Raw genomic sequence first — 20,967 nt, forward strand, 5'->3', positions numbered from 1 at the left:
ATAAATGATTCTGAAGTCCAAAAAAAGAGAAAAAACTGTACTTTATTCAAATGAAAGTTGTTTTTCTTTGTTTTGGTTTTTTTTTGTTTTTTGTTTTTTTTTTTTTTTGGATTTTTCAAGACAGGGTTTCTCCGTAGCTTTTGGTTCCTGTCCTGGAACTAGCTCTTGTAGACCAGGCTGGCCTCAAACTCACAGAGATCTGCCTGCCTCTGCCTCCCGAGTGCTGGGATTAAAGGCGTGCGCCACCACCGCCCTGCTGAAAGTTGTTTTTTTAAGACAAATCTTGCCATATGTTGGTGGTGCACTCCTTTAATCCCAGCACTCGGGAGGCAGAGGCAGGCGGATCTCTGTGAGTTAAAGGCCAGCCTGGTCTACAGAGACAGTTCCAGGGTAGGCTCCTGAGCTACAGAAAAACCCTGTCTCAGAAAAAAAAAAAAGACAAATCTTTGAGTGCATTAGATACTCCAAAGTAAGCTAATGCAAAGCCTTCTCCACAATCACATGTTGACATCTTTTGGCAGAGTGGTTGCATAAATGAAGCGCAGACGTTCAAGTCAATGATAGAGCGAAACAAGGACCTCCCACTGGATCAAGTCTGGGGACCTCACGTAAGTAAAGAACTAAATTTGGCATTGAGATTAACAAAAGCTTAATAGAAACATTTTGGATTTAAACTGCTTAGGGCAAATCAAGTACTACTTTTCAATTATTTAAAAAATTCTTGTCTTTGATTTTTTATTCATTCTTTGGTACAAATTTAATATTCCCTGATGAAAATCTGCATTTGTACATTACCAAAAGGCCACTATACATAAGCATATGGAGACTGAGCCTTTTGAAAGACAAGTTGTCTTCCAGGTCTGGAGAGGTGGCCCAGAGTTAAGAGCGCATGCTGCTCCTACAGAGTGAAAGAGTTCAGTTCCCAGAACCATATTTGGAGGCCAAACTGCTTATAACCCTAGATCTAGAGGAACATGACATCTCTAGCCTCCGCAAGCACACATGCACACTTGCACATGCACACACCTGCACACACATACACACTTACACATACATACACACACCTACACATACATACACACACCTACACATACATACATACACACACCTACACATACATACACACACCTACACATACATACACACACCCACACATACATACACACACCCACACATACATACACACACCCACACATACATACACACACCCACACATACATACACACACCTACACATACATACATACACACACCTACACATACATACACACACCTACACATACATACACACACCCGCACACACATACACACACCTACACACGCATACACACACCTACACATACATACACACACCTACACATGCACACAAACCTTGCACATACACACACACCTTATACATACATACACACCTGCACATACACACACATTGCATATACAACACATCTTTACACACACACACACAATTTTAAAAATAATAAAAATAAATGTCTTAAGAATTTATCTTATTTTTTTTTATTTAAGAGTTAATTAGTCTGTGAACTCTCCCCTGGCCATCATTCCCAAGAGAGCCTTCATTTCTTGTCCCTTTTTTCTCCAGTATTATGAACATTTATAACTCTCTGACACATTATGCAGCCTACTTTAAAAATCTCATTACCTAGCTAACCAGGTCTGGAGAGATGGCTAGGTGGTTAAGAGCATGTACTGCCCTTGCAGAAGACCCGAGTTCTGTTCCCAGAACCCATTTTTTTCAGATGGCGCCTAACTGCCTGTAACTTCAGCTTTAAGGGATCCTGTTGTAATGAGGTTCCTTGTTTGTTTCCCAGCCACCTGGCAGCTCAGACCCAAAATAACCACGCAGAAACTGTATTAATTATCTCACTGCTTGACCCATTAGCTCTAGTTTCTTATTGGTTAACTCTTACATCTTAATTCAATCCATTTCTATAATCTGTGTATTTGCCATGTGGCTGTGGCTTACCTGGTAAAGTTCAGTCATCTGTCTCCAGCAGGGGCTACATTGTTTCTCGCTGACTCTGCCTTCTTCCTCCCAGCATTCAGCTTAGTTTTCCCCACCTAGCTAAGTTCTGCCTTGCTATAGGTCCAAAGCCATTTCTTTAGTAATCAATGGTAATCACAGCATACAGAGGTAAATTCCACATCAGGATCCAGCTCCCTCTTCTGCCCTCCAGTCATATACATACACAAAGACACACATACTTCAAGCTAAAAAAAAAAATCTTAAATAAGCAAAAGCAAAAACAAAACAAAACTCAAGGTCCAAGAGAGAAGGGAACCGTGTTCTTCTGCTCACTGCTGTATTCTCAGTCTCTAACTCACTGTAGATAATGAATATGTATTTATAGGACTAATTAATAAACTATAGCTTATCCACCTCTACTTATTACTTAAAATCATGAGGAATTAAAGTAATAATGGATTCAGTTCAAACCAAACTTGCATTCCTGGTTATTTTTGTTGTTTTTTTTTTTTAAAAAAAAAAACACCCAAGGGTCTGGGGTCAGGCAAAGGTGTAAAGAACAGTGCCTACAGAACAAATGTTACATAGCGCATCTCAGTACTCCCAGATGTTATTCAGCAACAACGTACATGAGGAAGCAGTGGGTAGATTGGTGGTTAACAATCATGGAATTTGCCTGAAGCAGCATGAAATAGTAGAGCTGGTCACAAGCTTCGGGAGACATCAGGAATGATCCTCTGGGAGGCTTGTTAAAATAGATAACTTGGTCTCACCTAGATTTGAATTAGGGCCCAACCCCCAAGCCCCATCTTCCCCTTTTCCCTCCTCTCCTCTCCTCTCCTCTTCTCTCCTCTTCTTTCTTCTCCTCTCCTCTCCTCTCCTCTCCACTCTGCTCCATTCCCTTCCCTTTCCTTCTCTTTCCCAACACTGGAGATTAAACCCAGGGCCTTGTGTGAGCTATGCAAGTGTCTGATCCAGCCCCTAAACTTGCATTTCTAAAAGTCCAAGATGAAGATGGCATTGTTGATCTGGGGACTATCCCTGATAACCACTGAAGTAGTTCACAACCTGCAAAGATTCTAGAGGAATTCTAATAATGTGTGTAGCACCCCAAGGTGCACTTACCGGGAAGATTCTAGCCTACATCCATCCTGGGTCGGAGCTTCATCGCGTGTGCCCCCCAGAGCTGAGCTATGGCGTCTGAGCTCACTTCCTCTTCCTCCCAGCATTCTGTTCTGTTTTCTCCTCCCACCTATGTTTTAACCTATGAGGCCAAGCAGTTTTCTTTATTACTTAACCAATGCCCTTCCTCCATCACATGTGTACATATAAAAATGCACACAGTGATGCAGGCAAACAGGTCCTGGTGACAAGGGCCTTTTTGTGATGCTGACCAGAGGATCAGTTCCCACACATACTGCAAATGTCTCATATTCTTCTGATCAAGTTCATGACCTCGTGCATTAACCAATTCAGTAGACAAGAACTCTCAAAGTCCAGAAAAATACTTTGTATTTTCTTTCTTTTTTTTTAAGATTTATTTATTTATTATGTATTCAGTGTTCTGCCTGCATGTATCATTGCAGGCCAGAAGAAGGCACCAAATCTTATTGCAGATGGTTGTGAGCACATGTGGTTGCTGGGAATTGAACTCAGGACCTTTAGAAGAGCAGGCAAAGCTCTTAACCACTGAGCCATCTCTCCAGTCCCTGTATTTTCTTTCTTTATTTTTCTTTTGAGACAGGGTCTCCCTACAGAGTCTTGGCTACCTGGGAACCCACTATATAGACCAGGCCTACCTCCAACTCAGAGGTACACCTGCCTCTGTCCCTCAAGTGCTGGAATTAAGGCATGTCCCACCATGCCCGGCATATTTTGCATTTTCAAGTTAGATTACAACAAAAACTATGAACCTTTTATTTTTTCTTCACTCACAGATTTCCTACATACTGTTTTATACATGTGCCAGACATACAGTGTCAGAAAGGTAAACAGAGGCAAGAAATGGTAGAAGATGCGGATTTTTACTACTTTCACCATGATGTATAGTTATAGTTCATCAGACTGAACACATATGCTTTGCATGAAATAAATTATAGCATAACTCACCTCCAATACCTAGTATACTGAAGATAGATTATACCCATGGTAGCACTGGATTTAAGGGCCTCAAAATGTAGCGGCAATAAAGAAATCAAGAAATAAATACCATCAGATAAATCCAGTACTATTTATCCAACAGTTATAGACAGAATTTGGCTGCACTCAGCATCTATGATATGGAAATAAGCATATGATCACAGGACAGATGGAAGTGCAAACTTCTAGACCCAAATAAACTTGCCAGGTGGTACAGTTGTGGGTGACTGTCATTCTAAGTGGTGAAATCCCATCCATTCCTAGAGGAGCCCAGGAGTCTCACTCCAAGGCCAACCTTACCCACATAGGGTTAGACCCACCTTGCGATGGGCTGAGTTGTATCTCGGCCCTGCTACTAGAGCTATATCCACAGCAAACATGTCTCTTTAAAGCTTTACCCCTCCTGAAGAACTAATCCTCCCTCATCTGTGTCCTGTTCCCACACTACTACCTGACATCCTGGTCACTCACCAAACTAAGGATATCTTTGTCTACGTGAGGCATCTCCTCAGAGGGTCCTCCCTGGACCATGAGCGAGGGCTGGTAGGGGGCTGTGGCATGTGCGCCTTGGTACTACAGGGGCAGAATAGAAAGGGTAGTTATTGCATCTCTTTAATGACTTTCCAAGATAAATATATGAGAATCTGAACTGGAGAGAATGGTCAGTGGGTAGGAGCACTGGTTGCTCTTGCAGAGGATCAGGTTTTGGTTCACAGCATCCGCAAGGCAGGTCGCAAGCATCTGTAACTCCAGTTGCTGGGGTTCTGATGCCCTCTTCTGACCTACACAGGTAGTGCATCTCAGTGGCACACTTCAATGCAGGCAAAAATAATCATACACATAAAATTAAAATAAATAAATCTCAACTATGAATCGGATTTTGTTAAAGTCAGGAAATAACCTCTTTTTTATCTTTTCATCTTGCTCAGAACTATAGGACTTGTTTTTCGTATGCTACTGGGAAGCCTGGAGACCTAAACCAACCATATGAGATTATAAACTCTACTAATAGAAACCATTTAGTATGGCCCATGGACCATTCCGGAATGTATGTGTTTCGTGTGAGAATCTTGGATCCAAACTTTAGGTGAGAGTAAATGTTTTATGACATTTTTCCCTTAAATTTTTTTTGCTTTTTTTTGGGGGGGGGGGTTATTGCCACCCAAACATCTAACTTTTGTTATTCTTATTATTCATATGTTTGCCTTTTATTTTGTGGTAATCATAGCAAATACTCTATGGAAGTAGGAGATTTTATGTCAACTGTTAACTGGATCAGTTGGCTTGAAATTCCATTCTGGTACAGTGTCCCCTTAACACACACATTGGTTTTTTTTCTCATTGGCATGACCAAACACCCGAAAAGAAACACATGAAGGAGGAAGGATGTATTTTGTCTCAATTTGAGAGTAAAATCTCTCCTGGTAATAACAGCCTAGTGACCCGAGAGAGAAGCCAGCTGATCAAGAGCTGCAGTCAGGAAGCAAAGAGCAATGGATGTCGGGTTCAACTCTCTTTTCCCCTCGGACCATGCAACTGTGCCAGCCATGTTTAATGGGGTCTTCCTTGGTCAGGCATTTTCCCAGAGGTGTGTTTCTTTCTTTCTTTTTTTTTTTTTTTTGGTTTTTGTTTTTGTTTTTCGAGACAGGGTTTCTCTGTGGTTTTGGAGCCTGTTCTGGAACTAGCTCTTGTAGACCAGGTTGGTCTTGAACTCACAGAGATCCACCTGCCTCTGCCTCCCAAGTGTTAGGATTAAAGGCGTGTGCCACCACCGCCCGGCCAGAGGTGTGTTTCTGTGGTGATTCTAAAGCCAGATAGGCTGACAATGATTAGCCATTACACCTACCCTGTGCAAGGCCCTGGGCTCCATCCTACCACTATGAGAAAACAGAGCAAATGGAAGCCCGTAAACCCACTTCTGAAGGAAATCCTGAGGGCTGCATGTTTCTCTCCCTGCCCACAGGAATAAAAATCCTTCCTTCCAAGCAAGAGAACCATTCTGGTTCAAAGGCAGCTTAAGCAGCTCCCTGACAATGGGCAGAAAGGGGCTCTTGCCAATGTCAGGAGAAAACATGGACTCTTTCTGGTGGCTTCCATTATGCACCCCATGAAAGCAAACGAGACTTTGACAGGTGTGGCAGTACTAGCCTGTCATCCCACTACTCCGGGGACTGAGTTCACTAGACCCTCTTGATTTCAGGAGTTCAAGGCCAGCCCAGACTAGAGCCTCAAAGTAGCAAATAAATATATAAAATAATAAGGAAATTAGGCTTGAGTCATTATCCTAAGGACCACCCTGCTACTTCAAGGGTGAAATGATCTCAAAAGTAAAAGAGTGTATGAAAATCGCAAGGGATCCAGGATTTGAGGAATGGTTAGCAAGCAGTCAAGTAGAGAGGGCAGTGTGGGATGAGCATGATGAAGTTGATGGTGTCTGTCCATGAAAGCTTCCATGCTAAAAAGCAGGATCTTATACAATGAATACAAGCTAATAGAGTAGCTAAAATAAAAATATAAAGGGACTAAATGAAGCTGAAGAGAAACTGAGCGAATTGGAAAGACTAAGCAAACAGCCACCGCAGTCCACGTCATTATTTCCTTGTCCCAAATCGTGCAACTTCGGAAGTTCTCTTATGATAATGCAACTATACTTAAGTCATAAAAATGCACTTCCCCTCCAAAGTGGAACAGATCCTTCTTATTGTGTCTAGTGCCAAATCCAAACTCTCAAAACAATTTTTGTTCCTCCCTTAATTTGGCCATGATCTTGACTTCACATCCTATACCACTTACCACCAATACACCTAATGTACGTGATAAATGAGTAGGAGAAATGAAAAAAGGGGAAAAACCAAAGGTAGTTCACATATAACTAGTATAAACATAGACACAGAGACTAAAGTTATTGTTTGTTTGAGACAGGGTTTCTCTGTGGTAGCCCTGGCTGTCCTGGAACTTGCTCTGTAGACCAGACCAGCCTTGAACTCACAGAGATCTGCCTCTCTCTGTATCCCCAGGGCCGTGACTAAAGGCATGGGCCACCACTCCGAGTTCCTCATCCTCATGTACTGCATGTCTATGACCAGCACTGCATTTTGTTTCCTGGCAGAAGATGTTTTTATTTCTTTGGAATCTGAGCTCTTAGCATGTCCTACCACATGTGCCTTGGTTATAATGAAAAACGGAGTAACTCCCAATTCTGTCCCTCAAACTCACGTACTCTGGCAGTGGGATTAAGAAATGCCTTATGTTCACTGGGTTTTTTTGTTTGTTTGTTTGTTTTTGGTTTTTCAAGACAGGGTTTCTCTGTGGTTTTGGAGCCTGTCCTGGGACTAGCTCTTGTAGACCAGGCTGGTCTCGAACTAACAGAGATCCGCCTGCCTCTGCCTCCCAAGTGCTGGGATTAATGGCGTGCGCTACCACCGCCCGGCCCACTGGGTTTTGATTCTACTCCATGTACTGGCTTTGTGGGAACCTAGTCTGTTTGGATCCTCAACTTCCTAGACCTGGATGGAGGGGGGAGGACCTTGGACTTCCCACAGGGCAGGGAACCCTGACTTCTCTTTGGACTGGAGAGGGAGGGAGAAGGGGAATGGGGGGAGGGGAGGTAAATGGGAGGAGGGGAGGAGGGGAAAATTTGTAATAATAATAATAATAATAATAATAAGAAGAAGAAGAAGAAGAAGAAGAAGAAATTTATTACATCATCTTTCCATCTGCTACTCAATGACCCCTTTTCTTCTCTTTTTTTTTTTTTTAAATGTTTTTTTAGACAGGGTTTCTCTGTGTTTTCTGACTGTCCTGGAATTCACTTTATAGACCAGGCTGACTTCGAACTCACAGAGATCTGCCTGCCTCTGCCCCACCCTCAGTGCTGGGATTTAAGGCATGTGCCACTACCACCCAGGACAGTGGCCTTCCAAGTTCTAATCACACAGAGTAAAATTCAGAACTAAGCAAATTGCTAGTTTGTTTCTAAGTGGCCACTAATCCCTGTATTTACATTATTCTGAGAAGTGCACTCAGTGCCTGGGTGAGAAGCCCCAACTGTGTGCTCTGCACACCACCAGGCCTATAGCAAATATTCACTTAGCTCCCGTCTCCACTGAAATAGGGCTCAGTGTGCAACGGTTAACTGTGTAGTACTTCTGAAGATGCTTATGATTCTTCATTATTATTATTAATGTCATCACGACCATTGCCTTGGAAACTACCACCCAAAGTGTGCAATTCTGTGAGGGCAGCATGGTTATCCCCCTTAAATTTGCACCAAAAGAAAAAAAACACATCATAACTGTTCTGTAAGTGCATCTATCTATTGTGTCCTTGTCAAAAAAATGACACCTTAAAAAAGTTACATATGATCTGAGTGTTACCATAGAGATGCAGAGGATATTTTAAATACATTTAGCTCAACTTTTAATATCACTTTTTCTAATTTGCAGTTTCTGCAACCTAACAACTATTTTTGCGATCGAGACCTTCGGAGCGATTCCCCGGTAATGAGCAGCACTTGATAGTGCTGCGGTTCTTACGTATCTGCTTGTTTGAGTCTTGTTTCCTGACTTTACTTTTTAAGACAAAAATCTCATAACCCTGGCTGGCCTGGAACCCACGATCCTCCCATCTCAGCACAATGCCTAGCAGAGAGAAGATGGGTTATGTTCATCATGGCCCAAGCAAGAACCATTTGCTTGGCCACAGAGGAGAAAGATCATTCTAAGATAACTGTGGGCCCAGAGAAACTGTAACACGACAACCAAGTCTTCTAGTCAGACATGAAGGCCCCAAATAGAAAAGAACATTTAAGTGTCCAGACTAAGAATAAGCCCCCTGTCATGGGAGGTAATGCCACAGAATCCCAGGTGAAGAGACCTGAAGGGCCCCAGCAGAGAGTAGCTTCTAATACATACACGCATGCATGCACGCTTGTACACCAGTACACACATGCACGCATGCACACATACACACTTGCACGTCAATACACACACTCATGCACGCATGCACACATACACACTTGCACATCAATACACACACTCACGCACGCATGCACACACTCATCTGTGCTCTCACAAATATACCCATATATATATATACACACCTCACACACACTCACAAATGCTCAGTCACCACCAGCCATGTAACCAGGCCCTGAGCCTGCAGGGGTAGCACCCCTTACTCTGCAGCCTGAGGCGAGAGGATCACTTGAGCCTAGGAGCTCCAGGCCAGTGTGGGAACGTACTGGCGCCAGTTCTCCTTGCCTGCCCTCTTCCCTCTGAGTCTAATGCCAGTGAGTAGCGACACCAGCTCATGGTGACTGTCCCCCACACTTGGCGGTTCTCTTTATTCTTTCGCATTCCTGATATGCCACAAATTGCCAAGACAAATCCAGTCTAAGCTTTAAATCTATCTTGGACCTAACCACATCTCTCCATTTCTTCTCCCACACCATCGCTTACCAATCCCTTAGAACTGGCTCACATGGCCTTCTCTGTTCACTCGTCACATTCAGTCAGGATCGGCCTTACACAATGTCTATCCCCTTTTACACACATGAAACACTCTCTTGCCTTTTGAATAAATGCCATACTCTCAATCCTTACTGTAAGCTTCTCCTTACCTGATACATGCCCACCTATTTTTTTTTCCTTTTTTTCCTCAGTGTGAGAAAGCAAGCTCAGACCTTATTCCTGGTAGACATTGAACCACATCCCCCATCTCTATATCCCCCATCACTCCTCACTTCTAACCACACTGTCTGACTTTGGAGGTATTAGTCACATGGAATTAGGTTCCAGTCCAGAATGTCCTGGAAGGACCTCAAAGTTTCTTCATGCTTTGGTGGCATCTCCTCCATGCAAAAAAAAAAAAAAAAAAAAAAACAAAAAAAACTCCCTTTGCCACAAATACTGTTTTGCCATGATCACTTCCTCCACCCCAGGCAGCACTAGCTGACCCCTACCCACACTTAGGTCCCTCCTCCTCTGCACCACTTCACAGGGCTCTTCCATGCTCCCTTCTCTCCTGAGGATCACTTCCCTCTTCCTCATCAGCCTCAAACATTTAATCACCCTGAGGACAGATGCTAGGTCTTACTACTTGGTCTGTGTGGCCAGCAGGGGAGTTAGCTGTTCTAGGACAGTTTGATTGAATAGATTAGCTTAGCGGCAGAGTGTGAAGAATGGCTTCTGATGGCTTCTTTGTTGTTGTTCTTTTTCTAGCCCAAGTTTCTACCTGGTAGCTGCCTTGATTTTTGTCTTGATGCTCACGTTCATCAGTGTTCTAGTTCTGAGCTATTTCTGGTATGCGAAGATTTATAGGCAATTTATTTTTGAGCCACTTCACAAGCCTCCTTCAAAACAGAAGAAGAATTAGGGAAACCGAGAGTTAATTCTGGAGATGTGTGTGTGTGTGTGTAGACAGATATATAGGTAATGTACATATATGTAATTATATTATGAATGTGTTTGACTAAGGAACATTAAATATAAGCTCATACTATTATTAAATTCAAGATCTGAAAAATGTTCTTAAATTACTCCCTCAAATAACATACATTATTATGTTTGTTATCATTATTATTCATTTTAAAGATATCATATACACTGTTACATTGCATTTAAAAAATAAAAAATCAAAATCAGGTGGTGGTGGCAGCGGTGCGCATCTTTAATCCTATCAGAGGGAAGGCAGAGGCAGGTGAATCTCTGTGGGTTCCAATATAGCAAGAGAAACCCTGTCTCAAAAAACCAAAAAAGAAAAAAAAGGAAGGAAAGAAGGAAGGAAGGAGGGAGGGAGGGAGGGAGGGAGGGAGGAAGGAAGGAAGGGTAGCTAGTTGTTCCAAAAGACCTAGGTTTGACTCCCAGCATCCACATGGTGACTCAAAGTAAGTCCAGTTTTAGGAGATCTTTCACCCTCTTCTGGCCTCAAACAGCACTGCACACATGCGGAACACAGACACATGTGCATGCAAAACACCTGCACAGATAAAATAAAAACAAAGGAAAAAATAAAGGATTTTTTTAAAAAAAGTTTTATTTCCCATTTCTCAGGAAAGGAGTAGAGCAAGTTGATGGGGGAATTTAAAGTCCACCTGGGCTACATAGTGAAACCCTACTGCAATTTTGACTGATAAGTTATAAACTGTTATGGATTATTATTTTAAGATGTGCTACATGTGCTTATACTGTGAAACATTTGTTTCAATGATGCAAATATGTGTTTCATTCTGTGAAGCTGTGATTCTTTGCCCATCTAAAATACCTAATAAAGAGCTGCATGGTCAATAGCAAGGCAGGAGAAAGGATAGGTGGGGATGGCAAGCAGAGAGAATAAATAGGAGAAAATAGAGAATGGAAGAGAGGTCAAGGAGTAAGAAAAGAAGGGGCCAGCTACCCAGCTATCCATGGAATAAGAATACTAAAGTAAGATTACAGAATTAAGAAAGGAAAAAGTCCAGAAGCAAAAGATAGATGGGATCATTTAAGTTAAGAAAATCTGGCTAGAAACAAATCAAACTAAGGCCAGGCATTTATAAGAAAGAGTAAATCTCTGAGTGTGATTTATTTGGGAGTTTGGTGGTAGCCCCCTTTCCAAAAGCCAAAAGAGTAAAAGGAGTAGAATAACCAGCAACATAAGCCTTAAAAAAACTTACTAAAACAGATAATAGAGATATTCAGACAAACATAGAGGAATTTAAAAGAAAACCAACCTCACCATTACATTATAAAATTAGAGAGGATCAACCCAAGGTTATCAAAACACCAACCCTAATTTATCCAGTCACCATACAGGAACAACTACCAAATTACAAGCATTCCCCAAGGCTATAAAAGAGCTGGCTGGATTCCTATGGAAATGTTACATTTGAGGATATTTAAGGAAACAATAGTCTCATAAGGTATGCATTCACCTTTTGTGAGGCAGATGTTAAATTTGTGGTCAACTTACAACAGATGTATATCCCATAAGACTGGAAAGACTTGGTTACAGCAGTATTGGAACCTGGTCCTCAATTGCAGTAGAAAACCTGGTAGAAAGATGAGGCTAGGATCATTTAACAATGAAGTAGGGCTAGAGGTATTAAATTTTCCCAAGACCAACTTCTCAGAGAGGGTGATTATACAGATTACAAAGACAATCTCTATATAATTACCACACCTTGGCTCTATTCCATGCAGCAGCTTTGAATGCTTGGGACAGAGTTGGAGAAGTAGGAAAGTGAACTGAGATATTTACTAAAGTTATGCAGGGCTCGAAAGAAACCTTCACTGATTTTTTACAAACATTGAGTACAGCTATAAATAGAACGATACCAAACCCAAAGCTAAACAAGTATTAATTGAATCCTTGGCTTTTGAAGATGTTAATTCACAATGCAAAAGGGTAATTAGGAGTTTAAAGAAAAGATCAGCACCCATCAAGGAATGGATCTGAGATACAGTCAATATTAAATCTTACAACCATGAGCTGGGCGGTGGTGGCGCACACCTTTAATCCTAGCACTTGGGAGGCAGAGGCAGGTGGATCTCTGTGAGTTCGAGACCAGCCTGGTCTACAAGAGCTAGTTCCAGGACAGGCTCCAAAACCACAGAGAAACCCTGTCTCGAAAAACCAAAAAAAAAAAAAAAATCTTACAACCATGATAATAATTGGGTAGGAGAAGTGATATACAAAGGCTTGAAGAAAAATTAAAAGGTCAGATGTTTTCACTGTGGTAAATAAAATCATCAGAAAAGGGATTATAGGCAGGGTGTTACTAGAAACATGTTTCTTGTAGAAATAATCCAACTAGAAGGCCCTTGCCTTCTAGAGTATGCAGAAGGTACTGCAAAGGTTGACATTGGAGCAAGGAAGGCATAACAACAAGTGTAGTGAGCCGGACAGGATCGCCATTACAAGATGGCGCCGACATCCTGTCTTGTTGGAAATAAACAACTCCATATTTGGCTATGCCTTTGAGAGCTGCGTGTCCCTCGCTTCCCGCATGCGCGGTGGATGAGGATCCTTGAGCCTATCCCGATGCGGTCTGGTGTCAGCTGTTGGTGGCAGCCAATCACAGGGCGACCCGTGTGCCATTTCCCTATTTAAGCAGCTGCCTAAGAGCCCTTCACCCCTTCGCTTCATGCTCTCCCTGCCCTTCCCTTCCTGCCCCTTGTTTTCCTGCCCCCCTCGTTTCCTGCTCCCCATCAATCAAGGGTACTCCAGTAAAGCGTGATCTGAGTGGAATCCTGATGTGGTGGTCGTTCTTCCTCGCCAGTCGAGAGGTCCGCCACAAACAAGGGACAGACAAGGTAATCCTTTGCCATAGGAAAATACCTTGGAGGACCTCTTGCAGTTCCCCATGTCAAATTTGATTTCATCATTCCCAGTCATGGTGGGGGAAAGTCCTCCCCAGAATAATTAAAGGACCTAAGCCTATTGTAAAAAACCATACTGTTCTGGATGATAGGACAGCTTTAGAAGGTAAAACCACATAATCCCATGGGAAAGCAGTTATAGAGAGATCCAATTGAACTCTAAAAGATATACCTAATAAACAGAAAGGGGTAATAAAGACTCCCAGAGGTAGATTGCACAATGCTTTATTAGCTTTAAATTTTCTAAATGCTAATGAAAAAAAGTGACAGCTGTAGAGAGTCATTGGACAATAGAAAAAACTGCTGAATTAAATCGGCCTGTATACTTTAAAAATATGTTGACCTCAGAATGGAAACCAGAATACGTGTTATGTTGGGGAAGAGGTTTTACTTTTGTTTCCACAGGAGAAGAAAAGCTATGAATAACATCAAAATTGATAAAGATTAGTTAGAGTCAAACAAGAAAGACCTCTTGACTGAAAGAGGTGATAGTTTACCAAACAGTGTGACCATTCAATCTAAACTAATTTATAAGACTAACAAATGCTTTTCATTTGGTCAGATATAAGTTGACAAAAAAAAAGGACTCTCCCAAAAGTTAGGGTTGGGGCAGGGTTTTGTTTTTGTCTTTCCAGGAGAATGAAGGTATCCAGCTAAGAAATCTGAAGACCACTGGACAAATGAGACATCTGAGGAAAAGGGTGAATCATCCAGAGAAAGTGTTCCACGAAAAGGAGCAAGTTGGCCTATTGGTAAATCATATTTCCAACAGGATAAAATTTCACAAATATTTCCAATAGTTTGTTTCTGTTATTCTCTACAGACATATAATGCAAATGGTTTTTTTGTACTCCTAGTTCAATTAAAAATTAAAGTTGGCTTTGGAGTTGAATGTGGCTTTCTCCTTCTCTAAACCCAAGCACACTTATTAAAGGAAAATCCAAAAAAAATCTCTGTCTCATGTCAGAAGAACCACTTGATATGGGCCAGAAGAAAAAAACAAAATTAAGGGACTATTCTATTGCCACTAATCTCATAATTCTTTGGTTTTATTTTGACTCTTTAAAGCTTTTCTTAATGTATAAGTATTATCTCAAAATTTATAAAATTAATATATATTTAAATTTTTGTCATGATATTAATGGTCATATAGAGTACTAACTAATTGTAGAAAAAGACTTCATCTAGTTTCCTGTACATGTTTTTGGGTTTAAGTCTCTATCAGGTAACTAGACATTAAGTAATTATACTCTGGATGTACATAACAAATTATAACCTTTTAACTTTTTGAGATCTGCTGCATGTGACATTTAAAATGATTAAGTTTTCTGCAGTGAACCATGAACACGCCTTATAGCGACCTCTGAAGTCTCCAAAAGGAGGATGGTGCCCCACAATGACAAGTCCAACAGAACTATGGTAATTCCACTAAGATGACAAACCACCCAAAGATCAACTTTGGGCTACAAACTGCTCAGGTCAATTTTGAGATGAGGTTATCAGATAGTCCAGCCTCACAGACTACTCTAGCCAGGACTTAAGGCAAGCCCTGTACCGTTCCATTACACAGAGACTGGACAACAAATGATACAACTACTTCTCCCAAGACTTGACAATTAACCCAATTTTTTCAGGACCCTCTAAAGATGCCTTCACCCCCCCCCCAAAAAACAGGAAATAATTCTAAGAACATGACATCCACTTCCCCAAGAGGAGGTGTGGGTGGTTCTTGACCATTCAGTGGGTTATGAATATTTGTTATCACTTGGGGTGGTGGGTTGGTTACAAGTTGTTAGTGTATGGAAAAAGGAGAGATATAGAAATGATAGGATAAAAAAGGTAGATTATTGAATCTACTTTTAAACCAAAAAAGCAATGACTGGTCTTCAATATTTAACATTGGTATGGATTTTTGTATATTGATACAAATTTAAGGTTATTTTTGTTATACTGTATATATGTTTCTACTCTTAAGATATGCTTGTATATTAATACAAATTTAAGGTACTCTTGGTTAGAACATACTGTACACATGTTTCTAATCTTCTTCAAGGTATTGTACTTATTCAGCAGTAAGGCAGGGTAGAAAGAGGACCTCAGCCCTTTTGCATGGAGGAGCTAAAAAGGTAGGAAGCAGCTAGCAACTGCTCCCTGTTCTCTGATCTTCCAGGTTCTGACCCCAATATTTGACTCCCATTTTTATTGATAAAGATTAATTTGATTAATGCTTCAAGCTACCATATCAGGAGCAGCCTTACGAAGAGGTCAGGAAGCAACAAATTAAAGCCTCCCACCGACTAAGCAACATTCACCAATCAAGCAATCAAATATAGGGCTCTACTGACAGAAGGCAACAACTCAAGAGACTCATTTACACTGTCGTTGTACTCCAGGTAACAGGAATAATGTTAATTTTAAGCTGCTGTGTGTGTAGGGTGACTTGATATACAAGAAAACACAGCCAGCACTAGATTTAAATTCTACCAGTTTTTGCAGCCTTCATGGCTTTGGGACTGTCCTGACTAAGGCCACAACAAACACAAACACAGAAGAGCTGACATCAGGTGGGCAGTGAGCACAGCCGCTGCTTGAATACTCAGTACACTTATCTGCAGCACAAACAAGGAAGCTGGTGAGCGAACCTGCATAGTGTTCTCTGTATGGGGTAGGCTCACCCTGCAGTCACATGGGAGAGAAAGCCGTAATCTGTACGCCCACACGCCAGGGGAAGCCCTTGCCAGTCACATGACGCTCGTATCTTTGACACGCCCATGTCAACACACATTCACTCAGGACTTCATGCACTCCCCACAGTCCGAGCTGTTTCCTCCAGTATATAAGAAATTATTCCTTCCAGGATGCAAGAGATGGTTGTGACTGAATGTTTAGCCGCTACTGCTTCTGTTTCAGATGTCTTTTCATGCTTTGTTTTTTGTTGCAGGGAGCCAGGACTCTGCAAACTACATTTCTGCCACCTTGTGCCTCTCTGGAAGCTTCCTCCAGGAAGGTTCTAGAAGGAGACTAGAAGGCAAGAGAAAGGATGTCCTGTGTCCTGCCTGTGTCAGTTAGTTTCCTGTTGCTGCAATAAAACATCATGATCAAGGCAACTTCTTTAAAAAGGGTTTGTTTTGGCTTATAGCCTCAGAAGGCTAAGAGTCTTAGCAGAGAGACACAGCAACAAGCTACAGATGCGGCAGCAGAAACAGGCAGGAAACAGGATGTGAGAACAGGAAGTAGGGTGAGGCTCTGTCTTGGTTACCGTTCTATCGCTGTGAAGAGACACCATGGCCATGTAAAAGAAAGCATTTAATTGGGGCTTGCTTACAGTCTCAGAGGTTTAGCCCATTATTATCACAGCAGGAAGCAGACAGGCCTGGTGCTAAAACAGTAGCTGAGAGCTTTACATCCTGATCCATAGGCAGCAGGGAGAAGAAAAATACACACTGGGCCCGGCATGGGCGGGCGTTAGGGTCTCTAAAGTCCACTCTGGTGACTCAGCTCTTCCAACAAGGCCACACCTCCTAATACTTCCAAACAGTTCAATTGGGGGCCAAGCATGAAATACATGAGCCTGTGAGGCATCACTCACACTCCGCTCCCTGGCCCCCAAAGGCTCATAGCTGTTGTAGTAATGCACGATGCATGTCGTCCAACTTCAAAAGCCCCCAGTCTTCTACAGTCTCAGCACTGTTTAAACATCCAAAGCCTTTCTGAGACTCAAGGCCCTCTCTGAACTGTAACCACCTGTAAAATGAAACAGCACATGCTTCCAACATACAATGGCACTGAATATGCATTTCCATTCTGGAAGGGAGGAAAGGGATCATAGTGAGAAAACACTGAACCAACGCCAGAGCCACTGAAACCCAGCAGGGCAAACTCCCAATTCTGCATCTTCATGTCCAATGTCAAAGCATTCTTCAGATGTCCAACTCATTTCTGCTTTGTTGACTGAAACACACCTCTCTCTAAGGCTGATTCCATGCCCTGTTAGCAGACCTCCTTGGCCCATAGCTCTGGCATTTCCAATATTTTGGTGCTCTAACACAATCCAGGTTTCACCTTCATAGTTTCATGCCATGGCCTTTCTGGGCCTCTGTAGTGATATTTTGTTTCTAATCTAACAAATAAAGCTTTCCTGAAGATCACATTGCAAAGCTAGTCACACTAGTCAGCCAGACAGGCCAGGCAATGGTGGCACACACCTTTAATCCCAGGACTCGGGGAGACAGAGGCAGACAGATCTCTGTTAGTTCAAGGCTACCCTGGGCTACACGAAATTGATCCAGTCTATAAGAGAAACAAAACTCACACAAAGGTGATTGATGTGGGAGTGTCATATATCAATCTGTTGATTTCATTGGTTAAGCAATAAAGAAACTGCTTGGCCCTCATAGGTTAAAACATAGGTGGAAGGAGTAAACAGAACAGAATGCTGGGAGAAAGAAGCTGAGTCAGTGAGTCGCCATGGTTCTCCCATTCCAGACAGATGCAGGTTAAGATCTTCTCTGGTAAGCCACCTTATGGGCTACACACATTATTAGAAATGGGCTAGTCCAGGTGCGAGAGTTAGCCGAGAAAAGGCTAGATATAATGGGCCAAGCGGTGTTTAAAAGAATACAGTTTCCGTGTAATTATTTCGGGGCATAAGCTAGCCAGGCGGCCGGGTGCTGGGGACGCAGCCCCACTGCTCCTATTACAACAGGTGATCCTAGCACTTGGGATCACATGCCTTTAATCCCAGGACTAGGGAGGTAGAGACAGGAGTGATATGGCTGGGCAAAGAGAGAAATATGAAATGGGAGGAGACAGGAGCTCCGTAAAGTTGAAGGCAGCAGTCAGGAAATGCAGCCTGAGATAGAGATAGGGTCGTCCCTTCAGTTTGAGCATTGGTAGAGGTAAGAACTCTCTAGCGGCTGGCCGTTCTGCTTCTCTGATCTTCAACATTAGCCCCTATATCTGATTCTGGGTTTTTATTATTAATACCAATTAGAATTGGTGCTATACTTCTTGACTCTGAATTCAGAACCACATTGTAGAAGTTGCCAAGTTCTGTTGCCTGCTTGAGCTGGTCCCTCTTTGAGTTACATTTACATTGGCTTTCTGTCGCTTAAGCCTAGGAACCTTTTCCACTCACAGGTTGCAGGATTAGCTGGGTAGGGTCTTGGCTGAGCTCACCACTCCCTTTATCTCATTTAGCAGCAGACTGTCCCTTAAGCCTTTTACCTCCTTGAGCACAGGACTTGGCTCCAAAGTTATACTTCCTGGTGCTCTATTTCTCCTTGGCCAGCTTTTCATTGTAGATCTGCATAGGAATGAACACAGTCAATACTAGGCTGTCTTGAAACCACCTCTGTCAAGGACATCAATCCAAAACTCTTCCATTGAGCCTCAGGCAGATTTGGGCCAAGGGCAAAAAGCAGTCACACTTGCTAAAATGTCACAAGAATGGTCTCTGGGACAGTTACTAATATCCTCCCTCTGAAACCTCTTGAGCTATGCCCACATTGTTCTCAGCACCTCTGTCCTGTCTTCCATGTTCATACCAGGGTGACCAGTAAGCCCTGCTTAAGGTTTTCAACCACCTTTCTAGTTCAGAATCCCAAAGTCTTCTGCATTCTTCCAAGCAGCAGCAGAGCCAGGCCTGTCACAGCCGTACACCACAGCCCTTGGTACCAACTGCTCTTAGTTACTATTCTACGGCTGCAGAAAGACACCACGACCAAGGCAACTCTTTTTTTTTTTAATTTTTTTTTTATTTTTTTACTTTTTTGGTTTTTCGAGACAGGGTTTCTCTGTGGCTTTGGAGCCTGTCCTGGAACTAGCTCTGTAGACCAGGCTGGTCTCGAACTCACAGAGATCTGCCTGCCTCTGCCTCCCAAGTGCTGGGACCAAGGCAACTCTTAAAGAACAGAACACTGACTTAGGGGTTGCTTACAGTTTCCGAGGGTTAGTCCATGATCGTCATAGCGAAAAGCAGAGGAACATGGTGCTGGAACAATAGCTGAGTGCTTTACGGCCTGATGCGCAGGCAGTAAGCAAAGGAAACGCTCGGGGCCTCTGAAACCTCAAAGCCCACTCCCAGTGGCACACCTCTTCCAACAAGGCCACATCACCTAATCCTCCCAAATAGTTCAACTAGGGATAAAGCATCCAATCTCTGAGCCTCTAAGGGCCAGTCTCATTCAGATCACCACAGGCTGTCACCCTCTAAGTCTCCAGGAACACTGTACCACCCAACTGGGGACCATGTTCAAATGCTAAAGCCCATGGACGACGTTGCTCATTCAAGCCGCTGCGTGCCCTGTCCTGGTCAGTTCTACTGTCAATTTGACATACCTTAGAGTCAGTCATCTGGGAAGAGGGGATTGTAGTTGAAGAATTGCCTCAATCAGATTGGCCTATATTGTCTTTGAGGAATTGTCTTGATTGATGGTTGATGTGGAGAGGACTCTGTAGTTTCTCAACGAAGAAAGGAGCCTTGGGAGCCCGCTCTCATTCATGCTGGAGTAATAACTATATTTGTTCTTGTTCGGATCTGTGAAAACAGCCTCCCAGCTGAGAAGTGAAATTTCTGCATGAAAGGAACCTAGAAATAAATTGAGCCCCGCACGTGGGCACCTCTCACTATTTTTTTTTTTTTTTTTTTTTTGATTTTCGAGACAGGGTTTCTCCATAGCTTTTGGTTCCTGTCCTGGAACTAGCTCTTGTAGTCCAGGCTGGCCTTGAACTCACAGAGATCCGCCCCCCCTCTGCCTTCCGAGTGTTGGGATTAAAGGTGTGCGACACCACCGCCCGGCTCTCACTATTTAAAGCTGGATCTGGTGTTTAAAAGGTGAGGCTGTGACATAGGCCTGAAAAGCACCTTCCCATCCAGGCAGAGTCTATATTAGAACTGAAAGTTCAAGGCCTGCCTTATCTATGTAGCAAGACAGTATCACAAAAACCAAAAGAAGATTCGAGGCCTGCCTGGTCTACAAGAGCTAGTGCCAGGACAGGCTCCAAAGCTACAGAGAAACCCTGTCTCGAAAAACTAAAAAAAAAAAAAAAAAAAAAAAAAAACAAAAGAAGAATGAAAAGTATAAAAGAAGGAAAGGGGAAAGGAAGGGCAGGTACTATACACATCTCAGTTTCTAGCCTGCTTCCTCTGTCTCCCTGAGTGTCTATGCCATTAAACATTTGTCTTTTCCTTCCATACTGTCATTATGAATAAAGCATTCCTCCTCTCAAAGGTCAACCCCTCCACTTATGTCCTTGATCCCTACCCTCTCCCTACACGATTAATCTCCCTTGACAGACGATTATGCCCCAGGATGTCCCAGCTTTAAAAGGCCCTCCATGGCCTTAAGTTTAGAGTTGTCTCTGCTTCCTTGTCTTCATGTTTCCCCTTCAACATTTCTGACAGGTCTTTGAGCCCCCTCTGTGTCTGCCTCTGTGACTCCTGAGTTAGTGTTCTTTCTGATTTCCCTGTTTTATATTGGCCAACTAC

The 20,967-nt window shown here is 42.6% G+C and overlaps 1 protein-coding gene across 1 annotated transcript in view; it reads left to right on the forward strand.

The window, feature by feature from the left end:
* The window catches only part of Catspere (catsper channel auxiliary subunit epsilon), a 90,781-nt gene extending 80,287 nt beyond the window's left edge, over positions 1–10,494 (forward strand). The window contains exons 17-20 of the mRNA XM_041635242.1: positions 522–608; positions 5,049–5,206; positions 8,565–8,618; positions 10,341–10,494. Coding sequence (XP_041491176.1) covers positions 522–608; positions 5,049–5,206; positions 8,565–8,618; positions 10,341–10,494 — 453 coding nt within the window. The remainder of the gene's footprint in view (positions 1–521; positions 609–5,048; positions 5,207–8,564; positions 8,619–10,340) is intronic.
* The last annotated feature ends 10,473 nt before the right edge of the window (positions 10,495–20,967 follow it).

The sequence above is a fragment of the Microtus oregoni genome, unplaced genomic scaffold (genome assembly GCF_018167655.1).
Source record: "Microtus oregoni isolate MIOR12 unplaced genomic scaffold, Mior012 000047F_ref0000412, whole genome shotgun sequence".
NCBI lineage: Eukaryota > Metazoa > Chordata > Mammalia > Rodentia > Cricetidae > Microtus > Microtus oregoni.